This window comes from Stylophora pistillata, chromosome 5 (genome assembly GCF_964205215.1).
Source record: "Stylophora pistillata chromosome 5, jaStyPist1.2, whole genome shotgun sequence".
Classification (NCBI taxonomy): Eukaryota; Metazoa; Cnidaria; class Anthozoa; order Scleractinia; family Pocilloporidae; genus Stylophora; species Stylophora pistillata.
In genome coordinates this window covers 4,668,651-4,684,139 of record NC_142523.1, presented here as the reverse complement: position 1 = coordinate 4,684,139, position 15,489 = coordinate 4,668,651, and the positions used below count along the sequence as shown (strand labels likewise).

At 38.5% G+C, this 15,489-nt stretch overlaps 2 protein-coding genes and 2 long non-coding RNA genes across 6 annotated transcripts in view; 2 read left to right on the top strand and 2 right to left on the bottom strand.

Annotated features, from left to right (window-relative positions):
- Window positions 1-2,487: 2,487 nt before the first annotated feature.
- LOC148729926 (uncharacterized) lies at window positions 2,488-4,023 on the bottom strand. The gene is made up of 2 exons (XR_016001811.1): window positions 3,779-4,023; window positions 2,488-3,396 (listed from the first exon to the last, which is right to left on the bottom strand). It is a non-coding gene; the product is annotated as an uncharacterized LOC148729926 (long non-coding RNA).
- Window positions 4,024-5,401: 1,378 nt separating this feature from the next.
- Window positions 5,402-8,225, bottom strand: LOC148729925 (E3 ubiquitin-protein ligase TRIM45-like). The gene has a single exon (XM_088761391.1). It carries the CDS (start codon window positions 8,223-8,225, stop codon window positions 5,970-5,972), a length of 2,256 nt encoding a protein of 751 aa, XP_088617517.1. The 3' UTR covers window positions 5,402-5,969.
- Window positions 8,226-8,562: 337 nt separating this feature from the next.
- LOC148729924 (uncharacterized) lies at window positions 8,563-10,384 on the top strand. Of its 2 annotated transcripts, none has more exons than XR_016001809.1 (4): window positions 8,563-8,903; window positions 9,151-9,212; window positions 9,870-9,935; window positions 10,365-10,384. It is a non-coding gene; the product is annotated as an uncharacterized LOC148729924 (long non-coding RNA). The 2 variants fall into 2 exon arrangements; XR_016001810.1 differs by having other exon boundaries at window positions 10,247-10,375.
- A 51-nt stretch (window positions 10,385-10,435) lies between these two features.
- The window catches only part of LOC148729921 (protein SSUH2 homolog), a 31,144-nt gene continuing 26,090 nt past the window's right edge, over window positions 10,436-15,489 (top strand). The window contains exons 1-5 of one of the 2 annotated variants that reach the window (XM_088761402.1): window positions 10,486-10,625; window positions 11,519-11,586; window positions 12,605-12,667; window positions 13,580-13,684; window positions 14,158-15,154. In XM_088761402.1, the coding sequence (XP_088617528.1) occupies window positions 11,569-11,586; window positions 12,605-12,667; window positions 13,580-13,684; window positions 14,158-14,274 (303 nt within the window). In that variant the 5' untranslated portion in view covers window positions 10,486-10,625; window positions 11,519-11,568 and the 3' untranslated portion in view covers window positions 14,275-15,154. Of the gene's footprint in view, window positions 10,626-11,518; window positions 11,587-12,604; window positions 12,668-13,579; window positions 13,685-14,157; window positions 15,155-15,489 lie in introns of those variants that run through there. The other variant, XM_088761403.1, reaches the window with a different exon arrangement.

Sequence of the window (15,489 nt, the reverse complement as noted above, 5' to 3'; positions counted from 1 at the left end):
CCTCGGAGGTCATCTTGATATTCCACAAATACAGGGAGATCCCGGAGGAGAATGCATGGTGCACAGTTCGAAATGAGTTGTACGAAGCTTCCTTTCGCCCTATCTTTCGTAGTAGATTGATTCATCTACGCCAAAGTTCTTCCAAGAGCAATTGAATTTTATGAATTTTAGAAGCATCGAAGGAGCCGTGCCACCATTTTTAAAGTCCCCTTTGTTTACATGTTCATCGAAAAACGCTGCAAAAGTTGAGAGGAAAGTGATTTTCGTCGCCATGTTTTTTGTTTTCAAAATCCCCTAGTGTTTCTTGGGATAGCTAAGTCTCAGGCTACTCTCGTACAGATGCTTTATTCCCGAATTCATTCGGCAAAAGTTTCTTCACAACTTCCGGTTAAAAGTAGGGTTTAAAATGGCTGATTTGCTCAGCGAATACAAAAGGAAAGACATTGAATGGCAGTTAAAGCTAAGTTCTGAGTTTCCTTTAGAGTATGTGCGACGAGAAGCAGCCTCACAGTACGATTTTTTGTGCTGTGTGGAGATTCCTTTGCCCCTCTTACGAAAGTGGAGCGAGCTTCTTGAAATCACTTCCGGTACAGAAATCAATTACATAGACCTACTTAATGCGACCGTCGTGGATGGATGGTTTGCTTTGAAGCGTGAAAATGAACGAATGAACGAGCTGCTTCGAAAAAAATCAAGCTCAACGAAGATTTCTTACAAGAAAACCTCGGGAAGAAAGAGAAAGGAATTGGACAGCAAAGCATATAGCCTCTGTGTTAGAAGGGGAGAGCTTGAGTCAATTGAATCATTGAAGTCTGAAGTTTTGCACAGCTACAAAGAGATCGAAGAATGGCGAGAAGCATACAGTGACTTAGAAAATGAGAAAAGGAAATTGTATGAAGAAATGAAGAAAGAAATTAACAAACTAGAAGAAGAGATAACAAACCTTACAGATGTCAACAAAGAGTTAGTTGATTACATTGGGGCCTTAGAACAAGAAGAATCCTTAAAATGCCAAGGAAAGAAGGTCACTGAAGTGGGCACAAAACAAAGAGGGAGAAAGCTTCGCCATTTAAAGAATAAAGTTCAGTGTGCTTTGTGGTTTTGTAAAAGCTTTGGGCTTGAATTAACTCAAGTAAAATTGCAAGATGAAAAAGGAGGAGCACACAGTTTGGACTGGGAACCCACCCCTTCACATGGAGCTTATGAAAATCTTCAGAAAGAGGAAAAGAAAAAAATTGAACAAGTCTTGTTTTTATTGGACAAATTCTGTGTGGGTGATGAAGTGTATCATGAGTTCACAATGATTACAGAAGACCTACCCAAATCCTATTTAGTAAAACAGTTGCGAGGTAACCTAAACAAAACATACCATATAGAACAAACACAGGGGAAGTATCCCGGAGCAAAAATAAATTTCACTGCTACACTTGAGGAACACATCAGAGAACTTCTTAACAACAAACCAGAGCTAAAAGATGATTGTATTCAAATCAAACTCAGTGGCGATGGTGCAAGAATGTCACGAACAACAAATTTTATGATGTTCTCATTTGCTCTTCTTCAAGGTAAAGACAGCGTCATGTCTTCAAAAAGCAACAGAACAGTTGCGATAATCAATGGTCCAGAAAAGTATGAAACAATGAAGACCTCACTCAAACACTTTTTCAAAGAAGTCAATGATCTTATAGAGAAAGGTCAAATAACAGTTGATGGCAAGGATATCAGTATAAAATTTTTCTTGGGTGGAGATATGAAATTTTTACTGATGGCAATGGGTATGAACTCAGCAACTGCTGACTATGCTTGTCTTTGGTGCAAAATACATAAAGATAATAGATGGGATACAACTAAACTTTCAAACTATTACAACCAAGAACCCCTACAGCGAACACTAGAGGAAATTAAGGCCCTCTGTAAATGCAAGGAGAACAATTATGGGTGCATTAACGAGCCTCTCCTGAACATTTCTCTGACGAATGTAATTGCAGATGAGCTCCATTTGCTATTACGAATTACTGACAAACTTTTACAAAATGTAATTGATGAAGTTCTTCAAAGGGATGCAGTTGAGGATTTTAACAAAAAAAGGGGAACACCCAAAGGAGTACATCTCACAAAGCTGGTCAACTGTATCAATACTCTTGGGATTTCCTTTTCTGTTTGGAATAAAAAAAATGCAAATGGCTCAGAGAGTCAAGTAAAAGAATTTACAAGTTTGCTTGGCTCTCAGAAAAAGAAATTGCTTAATGTACTGCCTTCTGAAATGAATCAATTCCTCTATCCAGAAACATGTGAAACAGTTCAACAAATATGGAAAGACTTTGAAGAATTATATAACATTATTACCGATTTAAACATAAGCAGTAATGACTCATTAGCAATTTTCACTAAAGCAAAGTCATGGATAAACCTTTTTTGTTCACTTCGAGGAAAGAGATCAGGGTATGAGAGACCCCGAGTGACACCATACATGCACATCATACCCTATCATATTCCATTTTTTATTGAAAAGCATGGAGGCTTCAAGAAATTTTCCGGGCAAGGTGTCGAGAAGAATAATGACGATGCCAAAAGGATACTATTTCAAAAGTCAAACAAATGGGAAGCTGCAAAGGACATTTTAAATACTGAGAGCAGACAATGGGAGCTACGACATCATGAAAGGGAGAAGGCAACTTACAAAAAACGAAATGTTGAATACTGGGAAGCTGGCATCAGCCAAAAGAGGAAAGAACAGCGGCTAATGTCAGCTCCCAGTAGCAGCCTGGATGAGGAAATGTGTGAAGAAAGCCCTACTGAAGACTACAACAAAATGACCCTTCCGCAGCTAAGGAAACTCATCAAAGAAAGAGGCTTGAAAGTGAAAAACCTTAGTAAATTAAAAAAGAAAGAACTTCTTACAATTATTGAAAAATCCTAACTTAACTTTAGAGAAAGGTTTAATCGTATAAAAGGCCCACAACTGAAACAGCTACTAATTAATTACATGATGAAGGGACCTTAACAAATTTGATTGATAGTTTCTCTATATATGCTCTTGGCATCTCCACAATTTTGTCACCAACTTTTTCATAAGATTTGGGTGACAATGTCAGGTATTTCCGTACTTTAACAGGAAATCTAACCATAATGCCATCTCCGTGACTATCAAAAATGCAACTCCAGTTAATTGGGAGTTTACATTTGTTAAAGTCAGTCTCTTCTAAGAGAGTCCAGTTTTTCTCTGCTGCTGTTCTTCCTTTTCCACAAAACAAATACTTGAAAACATCATGTCGAAACTCTAAAGAGACTTTCTGCTCAGGACCCTTGTGTTTAAGTGCTTCCAGTAGAGCAAATCTCATTCTGTCGATGCAGCTCTGTACAATGTCTCCTTCAGGTCTTGGAGAATCAAAGTTCCTGGAAAAAGAAATAAGCATTAATAGATTTAAACCAAACATTTGGAGCATGCAAGCGTAAATTACAGACTTACATTAACATGCATGAATCCAGTATTATATGAAAGCAAATGACAGAAGGTTCAAGAATGTTTGATAATGCAATATGTACTACATGTACTTCTTAGGTACAGTTATGTAACAAAGTTCATTAATAAAATCCATATTAAATTTTCATGAATTACCTCAACAGAAGGGGGGAAAGGTTTTCTTCTGGTTCCCAAGTATTTTCAAAGGTACTGTAGCCTTTCCATTTTACGAGGAATTTTTTTTCCCTGACAAAAAGATATCTAATTAGTTTTATGAACTTAAACTTATTTCAATTGATAAGCAGAATGCCTTACCTCCGAGTCTTCCCGATTTGCTATCAAGCGCTCAGCTTCATATGTCCCGAGATTTTTTCCACGGCACCTCTTTTTCCTTTTTCTCTCAGGAAATAATATATCGGAGGAACTTAAATTATGGAGGATATAGTAGGAAACACGTTCTCGCTCAGATCGGGTAGCAATGGCCGCCATCTTGTTTTTCAGTGAAATGCGATACACCGCTGACTCAAACCCAGGGGCTCAAAATGTCCCCGATTTCTGGTGATGTTTGCGATAATAATCAGGCAGTTTACCTTCGAGCTCTAGCCTTTCTTCCAACAATGACATAAACAGGTTAGCTAGCAAAGGCCCGATTTCTGAGAATTGTTTAAGTTTAAGTTGACCTCTGACATTTAAAGCTCAGTATGTAGCTGTCACCTGAGACAGACAGTTTTCAATCAGATAATGGACAGCGTGTCAAAATAGAGGCTGACCCTCATTTTCTTGAAGGTGTTTAGGAAGATCGTGAGTTCTACGAAATGGCTCTAAATTTAAATCTGAGATTTGTTCTCCTATCTCTCAACATTCCTTTTATTGCTTCACCCAGGCTGCCTTTTCTTCTCACACTCCCTCTATTTCTCCCTCCTAACCCAACATTCACTGTTAACACTGCATCTCTGAACGGAGGGTTTATAAAACACCGACTCCGCACAACTTGATGCTTTATTATCATGCTTGAATTACACACGCACTTGAACCCATCACATAGTCACATATTACTGATGTGTATTTTTTCCAAGTCGATTTACTGACTGATTTTCAAGATCAAATGGGTCCTTGCCTACATACCGTATGTTTTATTTAAAATTTATCTCTGATGTGTTGATTTTCTTCCTTCTACCCAAAATTCTCTCTGGCAAATTATGGAAGTCTTGCCACAAAGAAGCGATGGATTTAACTTCAAGAAAGACTATAACTACAAGGGTCGACGATTATTGCGTAAAGGTTCATTGAACAGGAAACCACGACAACGCGACAACGTAACGAGGCACAAAGGAACTTTCATGACAAAGCAAACAACGGACTCCGTAATATTTTGATCACTGCAACATCACAGCGTGGAATTTAATTCGACAAATTGCCAAAAAACTGAGCATCATTTCAAATCCCTCTGTCCTCTATCCACCAATAATCGGCTAACGCGCCATTTTAGTTGTTTTTCCTAGCCCTCAAGAAAATAGAGGCCGGGTGGCGAAGCAGCTTATTCGAGCCGCATAGCGCAGAGCGTGGGTTTCTTCCACTGATCAGTATCAAACCTCATGATCATGCCCCCTCTCTGCTTAACGCCTCAGAGTGCACACAAACCCACCATGCCAGCTTTGTGGCTTTCAATCAATTTTTGCAGTGAGTCTGAGCATTACCGTATTACGCAATAACTTTCCAGATGCGGTGAAAGAACTTCCGGTTAGCCGAATCTCCCAAGAGTGCAATCCTACTTCCGGCATTAGCTATTTATTGGGGTTTACGATCTTACCTTTTTCCCACAATAAATTGGGGGAATTGCTACTTCTCCTAATAAATTGGTCCAAGATAAAATCATTCAGAAAGTTTCAAATCCCCCTTCCTTATTTTTAAATCTCTTCCACACACTATACAGCAAAGTGCAGATACAATCACAACTATTTTAATGACATACCTTTCTACTGTTTAATTATTTATAACTTTTTATCACATAGTTAATTATACAGTAACAAATTTCTACTTATGTCAAAAAACAGTCCATTCTCTCTGCTGGTCTACTCTGGAATATGTTCAACTCAGCATGGCGGATCGGAAATAATTTGGGAAATAGTTTAGGAAAACACTATGGCTGAAACAAACTATTTATCTTGGATGTACCATTACTTGAAGTTAATAAATCTTTGTATAATTAATGTGGAGTTAGAACTGAATTTTGTAGCCTTGCAATCCTATTAAACTTGATATCAAACGAAAGTTTTAAAACCTCTTTTATCATTGACCTTAAAGAGCTTATTGACAAGGCTGACTGACAGATCACACTTAGTTTATGCACAATCTCTGAAATTCGTAATGCGATCGGTTGTTTTGTAGTTTCATTGACCATTCAGAAGATTCTTACTGATAATATACATCACTTGTCGAAAGCAGTTTCATGTTTAACAATTGCATAAAGTCAATTAAAATCTTGTAAGGCATAGTGATGTTAAGTCTATTCAAATATCTGAATGCGATTGTTATTATAATCAGACATAACTATTCGACCATCGCTGAGCACTGCAGTAGAGTGAGGAACATCAAATTCTCCTTTATTCTTTCCTTTTGATCCAAATTTTGTTATAAACTTTCCACTAAGATCAAATACCTGAACTCTGTGATTAGATCTGTCACAGACCATCAGGTGTCCTGCCTTGTTAACTGACAAACAACCAGGTGTGTTGAACTCCCCATCCCCCTCCCCCTTCTTTCCAAATTTGTACAGAAAAGTACCATTTCTATCAAACACTTTGATGCAATGTTCATAGGAGTCTGACACTACGAAATAGTTTTCATACTGTATGCAGTGAAAGGGATAGGTTAAAGAACCCTCTCCCCCGAATTTTTTTAAATAATGGCCTCTAGGAGAAAAGATCTTGATTAATTTGTTGTTTGAATCAGCAATAATTATATTTCCGTCGTTCTCTACGGATAAGCCGTGAGGATTAAACAGCTGGTGATCAAGATTTCCTTTACTATCAAACTGGCTCAGGTACTCACCCTGCTCACTGAACAATTGAACACGGTGGTTACCGCTGTCCACCACTATAATGTTATTGTTTTTACCAAAAGCTATCCCAGTAGGCCAGTTGAACTCTCCCTGTTTATCACCTTTGCTACCAAAATATCTTATGCAAGTTCCATCACTACTGAATACCTGAACCCTGTGGTTACCTGAGTCAGCCACTGCAATTTCATTACGTTCATTCACTGCCACTCCACAGGGAACGGTTAACATTCCAAGAGACGAACCTCTCTTTCCAAAAGATAGCACGGGTCTGAATTGTCTGGGTGAAACTTGCACCGAGAAAGGACTGTCTCGAGCTTCTTCTTCGTTCACCTTGACTATCGCCGAGAATCTTTCGGTTTCTTTTACAAAATAGCCGACTTTGAAACTTTCATCGTTGTTATCTTTTACTCGCACTTCTGTTGCACAGCCATGGCCCTGCTGATTTTTTGTTTCCACAGTTACTCGGTCACGCTTTTCGCAACGTTGTTGCCCTTTAGCATTTTTTGTTAAAACGAAGGTCGCTTCAATCCCAACAATCGCTTCAGTGAGTCCTTTTCCCTCAGCAGTTGACTGATCCGCCTTGGTCTCGAGCTCGTTGGGTCGAAAGGTAAGTACACGGCCGATCCCTTCATGTATTGTTTTCGCCTTTAAGGCTTTTTTTTCCTCGAAGATAAATTGACGGAGACCTTCGAGGTCACAGTCTATTTCTTCACGTTCATCATCGCCTTCTTTCGGGATGATTTTGTTTATTGTCTCATCTAACTTTGTAAGCTCTGCGTTTGTGCTTCGTTCTAAAAACGTTTCGGCTTTTGTGATTGCTGTTTCGATCATTTTGACTTTCTGTTCCATCTCGATCCTTTGTATTCGCAAACGTTCTAGAGATTGTTGCGCCTCATGATCCGCTTCATTAAAGATTTCCTGTTTCTTGGCTTCGATAACAGCGATCATGCTTTCTGCAAACTTTTGTGCGCTTCTTTTCACTTGGGTACATTTTGCTTCGATGATATCACAGCTCTCGTAAAGTTTAGAGATTTTGTTTCTCATCCTCTGTTCGTTTGCTTTGTTGGACGTAATCGTGGACATGACTTGTAATTTCTTTTCATTGGCTGCTTCTTCCAAGAGCACCTTGACATGTCCATCGTGAGAGGTTAAAACGCATGAAGTGCAAACGGTTTCTTTACATTTCACACAGAAGAACTCGAGCTCTTTCTTTTCGTGGCCTTGTCGCGAACAAAATGCTGGTCGCTTCAAGACATCCTCGATGTCTTGATCTTCAAAATCTTTCAGTGCAAGAGTTCGGTGATCTTTATTTGCTTTGAGTAAGTTATGCACAGTGATACACTCTTCACACCAGAATGTAAAGCACTGAAAACAGTAGAAACTTTGCACTCTTCTTTTGTCGCAGTTTGCGCACTTGACTCCGGTAGAACTGCACTCCTTTATGGCCAACACATCTAGTAAGCTGTTGATGCGAAAGTTGGTTGGCAGATCTCTCAGGTTTCCACCAGGGACTTGGCTCTCCTTGCGACACTCAGGACATGTAATAACATCATGGCGGCCACTGTTTCGTTGAATTCCTGCTAAACAGTGAAGGCAGTAGCTGTGCAGACATGGTAGCTGTTTTGGTTCAGTAAATGTGGTCATACACACAGAACAGGAAACTTCCTCATGAAGATTGTCAAGCAAGGTTTTGATATTCATGACTGACGGTTTGAAGGGAGGGCTATCGCTTTGTATAGTATAAAATTAATAAAACAGAATAATGAAACAGAATAATAAAACAGAGTTGTCTTCCGACTGAAATGCTATAAATATTCACCAATCACAGTTGACAGGCAAGATTTCTAAGAAATTCCTCTAAGTTCACCACTTACGTGTCGGGGGAGGGGGTGGGTGCCACTTCAAGTAGGCTATGCCAGATCAAAAAAATACCTTTGTTAGGTTCTTGCCGGATAAAAAATGTACCGCAAAAATTTCAAGAAGATATTTCGGAGTCGCGTCAAGTTTTGGAATACTCGCTCCTTGAAATAAATGCCGCATTAGAGGCAAGCGCTAAGAGTAAATACGGTGGGCCACTCAGGGACTGGCACTAGGGTTTAGGTTTGGTCTCAGTTTCCTAGATTTGTCGGCCAAGATGGCTTCCTGAACCGTGAAATAAATACTTAGGTTTATTTAATGAGAGTGTTATTTCCAATTGTTGTTTTTTTGCCTGATTCCAAGATGTACAGTTAACAATGCTCGAAAACTACCTAGTTCATTTCCTGACTACAAAAACACGTGAGGACAATATTTAAGAAGCAAGATGTCTGTAAAAGGTGACGAAGATCTTTCAAAACGTACGCTATGGGAGAGATTGAAGGAACCCTTCTACAAAGAAAGGTTTGAAAAGTGTAAAAAATGTATAATGTTCTCACCACAAGATCTACCATGTTGTCGTGCAGTTAGCTTAGAAAAGACGCTAGCGGTATGTTTTCTAGAAGACTGCGTTAATTTGCCCTTGAAAGCTTGACATCCTTGATTTAAGTCGAAAAGTAACACTTTTACCACCGTTCAAATTTTGAGTGTTTTTCTCTTTTTGTGGTATGTTTTACTCAAGCTTAAAGGCATTTTTTTAATTAACTACTAGAATGTTGGAGAAGGGTGAATCTGAAGAAGAAACTGGTTGGCAGAGAGTAGAAGCATTATCAGGTGGGTACGATAGAGAGCATCATTAATATCATGTTTCCCCCTTTACCGCCCCCCCCCCCCCCCCACCTGGGGTCATTTTCCGCTGTTCCATGTTTTAGAATTTGGGGTAATTTTCCAACCATTCTGCCATTCTGCCATTCCACTGTTCTGACTTTTAGGATCGCCCTTCTAATAAAAGGGATTGTTTAAAAAATTCACTCCATTGTTAGAATAAATCTGCTGGATAATTCTGCAGGATTCTTTTTCTGGATAATTCTGGCAGATTATTCTGCTGGATAATTCTTCTAGATTATTCTGCTGAATTATTCTTCTGGATTATTCCTCTGAATTGTTCTTCTGGATTATTCTTCTGTATCACTATTTTGGATTATTCTACTGGAGAAGGATGTGATGAGATGGAATAATAGATTTTGAAATCTATTGATTTTATAAATTAGTTTTCGGTTTCTCAGTTCAATAAAATGTAGGTCGCTAACAACTCATAGCACGCACAGAATGTCAATCTTTTCATCAATAATGATATGCTGAAAATACATTCATTTGGTAGCAATTCTGAGATGAAGTGAGCTCTTCATACATTTCATGAAACTGCAGTAGACACATGATTTTCATATATTCAAATTCATTGATGAGTTGTATTTATGTTTTGTTCTTTAGACAGAGTGATGACCATCTTGATAAAGATTGATGGCATAAATTCTTGAAAGCATTTTTTAAATTAAGGTAGGACTGACTTTTTACATATTTCAAAATGCCTTGGCAGTAAAACTGCCACAAATGTGTTGAAATCCATGTAATTGTTAATAATGAATATTTTGGATCAATATTACACTGGTATATTTTGAAAAACCTTTGCTCTGCAATGAACACTTCTGTTTACCTTTTAACTCCCAAGATCTCATGGGTAATTCTCCTTACCCTCCGCCATACAATTCTGATGATGTTGCTTTGTAGAATTTGATATTGGATCAAGTCCCCTAACTGACACATTTCTTTATTCTCACCGCTTGTCTGCTTTATGTTGATGTTGTAAGGAGAAATTCTGTCTTGGTCACTCATTGGAGTTCAAGGGTTAAAGAAAAGGTAATATTTGCCTCACATACACAAATTTTAAACAGCCTGGAGACCTGTACAACATTTTTTCCTCAACAGAGGCTATGAAGAAGGACTTTGTCCAGAGATGGAACAAATAATAAGAACAGTCATGTTTACAACAACTGTTTTTGCCTTTGTCTTTGGTGGTCGGTTTGGTTATCGAATTGTAGATGACAGCTTTCGACGACACAACCAGTTGACTGTGTATGAATCTGTAATGCATGCTCAGCGTTGCTATCATGCATCTGTTGTTGTGGGATTTGTTAAGTATGGATGGCGCTGGGGATGGAGAGCTGGTGCCTTTGTGGGTGCTTACAGGTGAGTCGTGTGCGAGATGCAGTGACCTTAAAGTCAACACACTAGACTCTGCAATGAGAGGTATTAGTTTGATACTTGGCCAAGCGATTGTGCTGTATTATTAAAGAGACGCTTTACTTTTACAGTGCTTCTCTACACCCAGGAGAATAAAGGGGTAGGGGCTAACTGTCAGGGAAGCCTGACAAAATACTGCAGGTTAATTAATCTGGGATGGACTGGCATCCCTTCCAGGTTTGAGTAGCAATACTATTAGTGGCTTAATGCTATGGAGGCCCACTTGGCTCAAGTAAACTCTTTATTTCTACAATTTCCAAAGTCAAGACTGGATATTCAGAAGACTTGTGGTTAGTTCATTGGACTCAGATTTGAGAGGTCTAAATTACAACCCAAACCAAACCATTGTGGTGTGTTCCTTGGAAAGATCATGTACCTCTGTGTACCTCAAGAGTTCAAACAGGTTGCAGAAAATTGTTAGAAGGGGTCTACCTGCATGCATCCCATCCAGGGGGGAAATGGTAGCACTCATTGGCACTTCTTGCAGTAGAAACAGTTTTAAGTTCTAATGGTGTAAGTTATTGGGTTCAAGAGTAGACTTGACCTTTCTGTTGATAATTATTATCACAATTCTAAGAGCAATATTCATTTGATTTTCAAAGAAAATATGAGATTATAATGGTCTCACTTCACTTGAATCTTCTTGAATTAATTAGAGAGACCTTATACCGCCCACACCCAACCTCCCCTGAGACAAATTCAAAATTACAAAAATAATCAAAATCACAAGCTGGTCCCTAATAGATTGTTCTATTCTAATATTTAAAGAAATAAAATGTTTCAGGTTTAGTTAAAATGAAAAAATATATAAATTATACTGTTTTTACATTTAAATATAGCTTTCTTATGGTAGCACTGGAGGCGTATCGCAACAGACACGATGCACTGAATGTTATGGCCAGTGGAGGTAAGTGTGGAGATTGAAAACACTCTATTTGGTACATACACAATACTTAGTTTGTAAAATTTCTTTTCTCAGAATAAAAAGTCATAATTCGATTAAATCAGTAATGAAAACATTTTGTCACTTTTAAAGCAGATTATCAATCAGGTTAATTAATTTGCCACATGATAACATTTTGTTTTGAACATAACAGCCTCAATAGGTGTTCTGCATAACATCTTTTCTGGGAGGCATCAAATGACTGTTGGGGCAACATTTGATGGTGATTTAAGGTTGGCAAGTTTTGTTGAAAAAAAAATGAACTGACTGTAGTACTTAACATGATACAGACAATAGAACAAAGTGTTTATAAAAGTTTTTTTATTATTATTTTTGCCTTGTCAAAAACTGTGGGTCATTTACTCTTTCATCCCCAAGGGTGACTAACATCTAATATCTCCTTACACTGTCCTCCCCTGAATCACACATTGAGGTCAGGAGAATAAAGGAAATGATCACCAACTAAAGAAGCTCTTGATTGTTAAAACAAATTCTCCTTGTCAGCACCTTAACAAATGTATGAAGAACAGTATGGAGAATATGCATACTGATATTAGGGTGCAAAGGTTCAAGAATACAACTTATTATATAGCCCCACCCCCTTCCTTTCCTTCTTCTCCATGATGTACATTAATTGAATTAGGATGATTCGCGCAAAAAGAGAAGGAAAAAAGGCAAAACAATACACCTGTTCAGGGGACTATGCAGGGAAACGCAAAACGAACTTGACCAATATCCAACCATCGTGATCACAAGCTTGGTCAACAATACAAAAAATAGGGAGCCTATAGCGATGCTTGACTGCAGAACTTGGAGTCAATCTTTAATAAATTTAACATTTTAAGCCAACATGCCCCCAGGGTCAATGTGAGAGAGGTTTCTAACCATCACATTATTCAGCGAAGGACCAATTCGTTATTAAATGAGCTTGATTTTACTCTGACCTTCTTTTCATGTTGTTTCATCTTACTTTTATTCCCAGCCGCGCCATGATTGTATGGCTGTGGGATACAAGCGCTGTGACAAGTGTTGTGGACGTGGAAGGGTACGTTGATATGCGATGCTAAAATATTTTGAACCATATTCTTTCTAATGAAGCCGAACGAAGCTATTTGTTTGGTCACGAACGTGGAGGAAACCAAAAACATCCGAGTCCCCGCACAAGGAATCGAAATCTAGATTTTAGATTTCGAAATTCCTAGGGTTTGCGTTCCGGTGACCATCCGAGCTCGAAACCCGAAGATCAGGAAGACCTCGTGAAATGCGAAGGTTTGGGACTCGATTCCTTTTAAAATCCGAAGATCTGGAATTTGATTCGTCGAAAAATCAGATTAGTTGCCCGCTGAACTCATCGTTGATTCGTAAGGAACTGAAATATTTAAGCAAGAACTACCAGGGGTGAGTTTTTCTCTTTTCTTACCAATAGACTCTTCGTCGGACATAAACATAGCGCGCTTTCGATTGAGTTTTCAAACCAAAAGCAAAGTAATCATAACAGCCAATCAGAATGAAGGAAATATCACAAGCAGCCAATCGGAACCTGAGATAAAAACAACAAATTTGTCTAAAGTGCGGGAAAACGCAAGTGACCAGATTTGTAAAAGCAACAGCAAAGTTAGCAAAAGGGAAATGTGAGAAAGAGCTTTGGGGAGATTGAAGAACGAGCAAACTACCTGAATCGTGAGCCAATGAGAAATCAAAGTAAAAACAGGCAAACCGCCTAAAGCGCGGGAAAATGCAGACGAACAGGTCGTGATTGGTTTTAGTTTTGCATCCGATTGGTTGAGTAGTGCGAGTTTTTTTTTTTTTGTACCAATCACATAGAAGAGTAAAGCAAAATTAATACGATCCTGGATTATTCATGACTTTATCTGAACTCTGAATCTCAGATAAAGAATCTCTTTCGCCTTCTCGTTCTTACTAAACTATACCCATGTTCTCTGTTATTCTCATTAAGGTGTGGCCCATCAAGACCTTTTTTGACCAACAAGTAAACATGGGCTCGAAGAGGCTGGTAGACGCACACAGCACCAAGTGGCCGGCCAAGAGCATTCTTATGCAGGTAGATAGATCTTTAATCAGAAAATTTAATAAATCAGGTGTTGCCAAGACTTCAAATCGACATTATTTGTAACTTGTTTACCACAATGTATTCCGAAACTCTGCCAGTTTTTTACAAAGCCAAAAAAAACCTTCTTCTCTACTCCAAAACATGTGCTTTTTCATCCGGGTTACAAGTTTCTCATTTCACCCCTCATGTAATATCAAAGTAAATGACCAATCCATAAAAAGAGAACAAACATCAGGTCACATCATTAACTCTAATCCACCATCTTTGGGTTAACAAATAGTAACACATCTCAGCAAAATAAATCGCAAATACACGTGGAATACGCTTACAACAGCAATAACAGTAGTAAATTATTTAAAGGAAAGATTCCTGCTGCCGTCCACCCTGTGTGGTTTGTACAACTTTTCTTAGCGTCCCAACATTCGCGCCTCACTAATTAGCTATGGACATGTCTTTGTTTTCAGCGCCAACAGCTACGAGCAGTAGCCGTCTCTGAAGTTGCCTACCAGTGGAAGGAGCAATCAAGTCGCCTCTGGGTCTACGGTCATGATCACAAAGTGTATGCTCCAGACTACCCCTAGAGAAGTGCTGCTGCGGCTGCAGTATTTTGTAGAGCTGCTCTCCGAATGAGCAGTCAGTAACCGCGAACTACGTGATGCTTTCGGAACTTGAAGTTATAAAAGAAACAAAGTTTAGGGCATGGCCGCGTTTTACAAAAAAAAAAAAAAAACTGGCCATTATTTATCTCTGGGAAGGATTTTGGTTTTCACGAAACAGTCGGAAGCGCATTTAGCATTAGCGTGTTGCGTTACAAACTCTCAAGGGTGCGCTGAAAGAACTTCCGGTTGGCTTGGATCTCTCAGGGGTGAAACACTACTTCCAGCTCGTAAATAAAGCTATTTATTTACTATTTAAAAACGAGCAGCAGTGTTTTTAGACTCGATAAAACACGTTCTGCGAGTTTTTTAAATAGCTTCAAAGACTCGTGCCTCTCTAGGGAATTTTCCAAACGTTATATGAATGCATTAAATAGCTTCAAAAACCCGTGCCTTTCTAGGGATTTTTGTAAACGTGATTTGAATGCATTAAAAGTTAATCACATACAGAGGGGAAAAGTGCTCCTTGTTCGACTGCTGTTAACGTTCAGAAAGCTTTTCCTTGAAATGCTGCCCAAACGCGTATTTCGAGAACCAAAAAATGCGAAGGAAGAGAAAGATTACTTAGATAGTTGTGTTCCAAGGCCTACTCAGTATGCCACAAAGTGGGCTTACAAAATTTTTGACGAGTGGCAAAGTTCAAGAAGAATTCAAGACGCCAACTTAGAGGAAATAGGATTTACAGTTAAAGTTGAGAGTATTCAAAACTGCACAATTAATTTTGTGAACAATGGGAAATTGTAAAAGAACGAATTTCTGTTCTAATAAGAAATTATCAGGAGAATAAACTTTGTTGTTTACTGCGGTTAATGTTTTTGTATGCTGCCTTTTAGGGAATTATGTGGTATTAAAATTAACGTGAAAGATCTCTAGTGATCATAGTAATCATATTTTCATTAATTATTCATTGATGATTTAGTTGTTTATGAATTGTACCCCGATTTTCCCCGAAACCGAAATCAAAACCCTCTATGGGCTTTTAAGAATGATTATTCTAAACCGGCCATAAAGGTTCATACACGTGATCGATTTGCCTCGTGTGATAGGCTAATCTGCTCATGAAAAATTAAAGAGTTTTTGAATGAGATTATTTTAGCGGGTGGATGTGCAACCTCTCCTAGTAAATTTCTCGTAAATCAG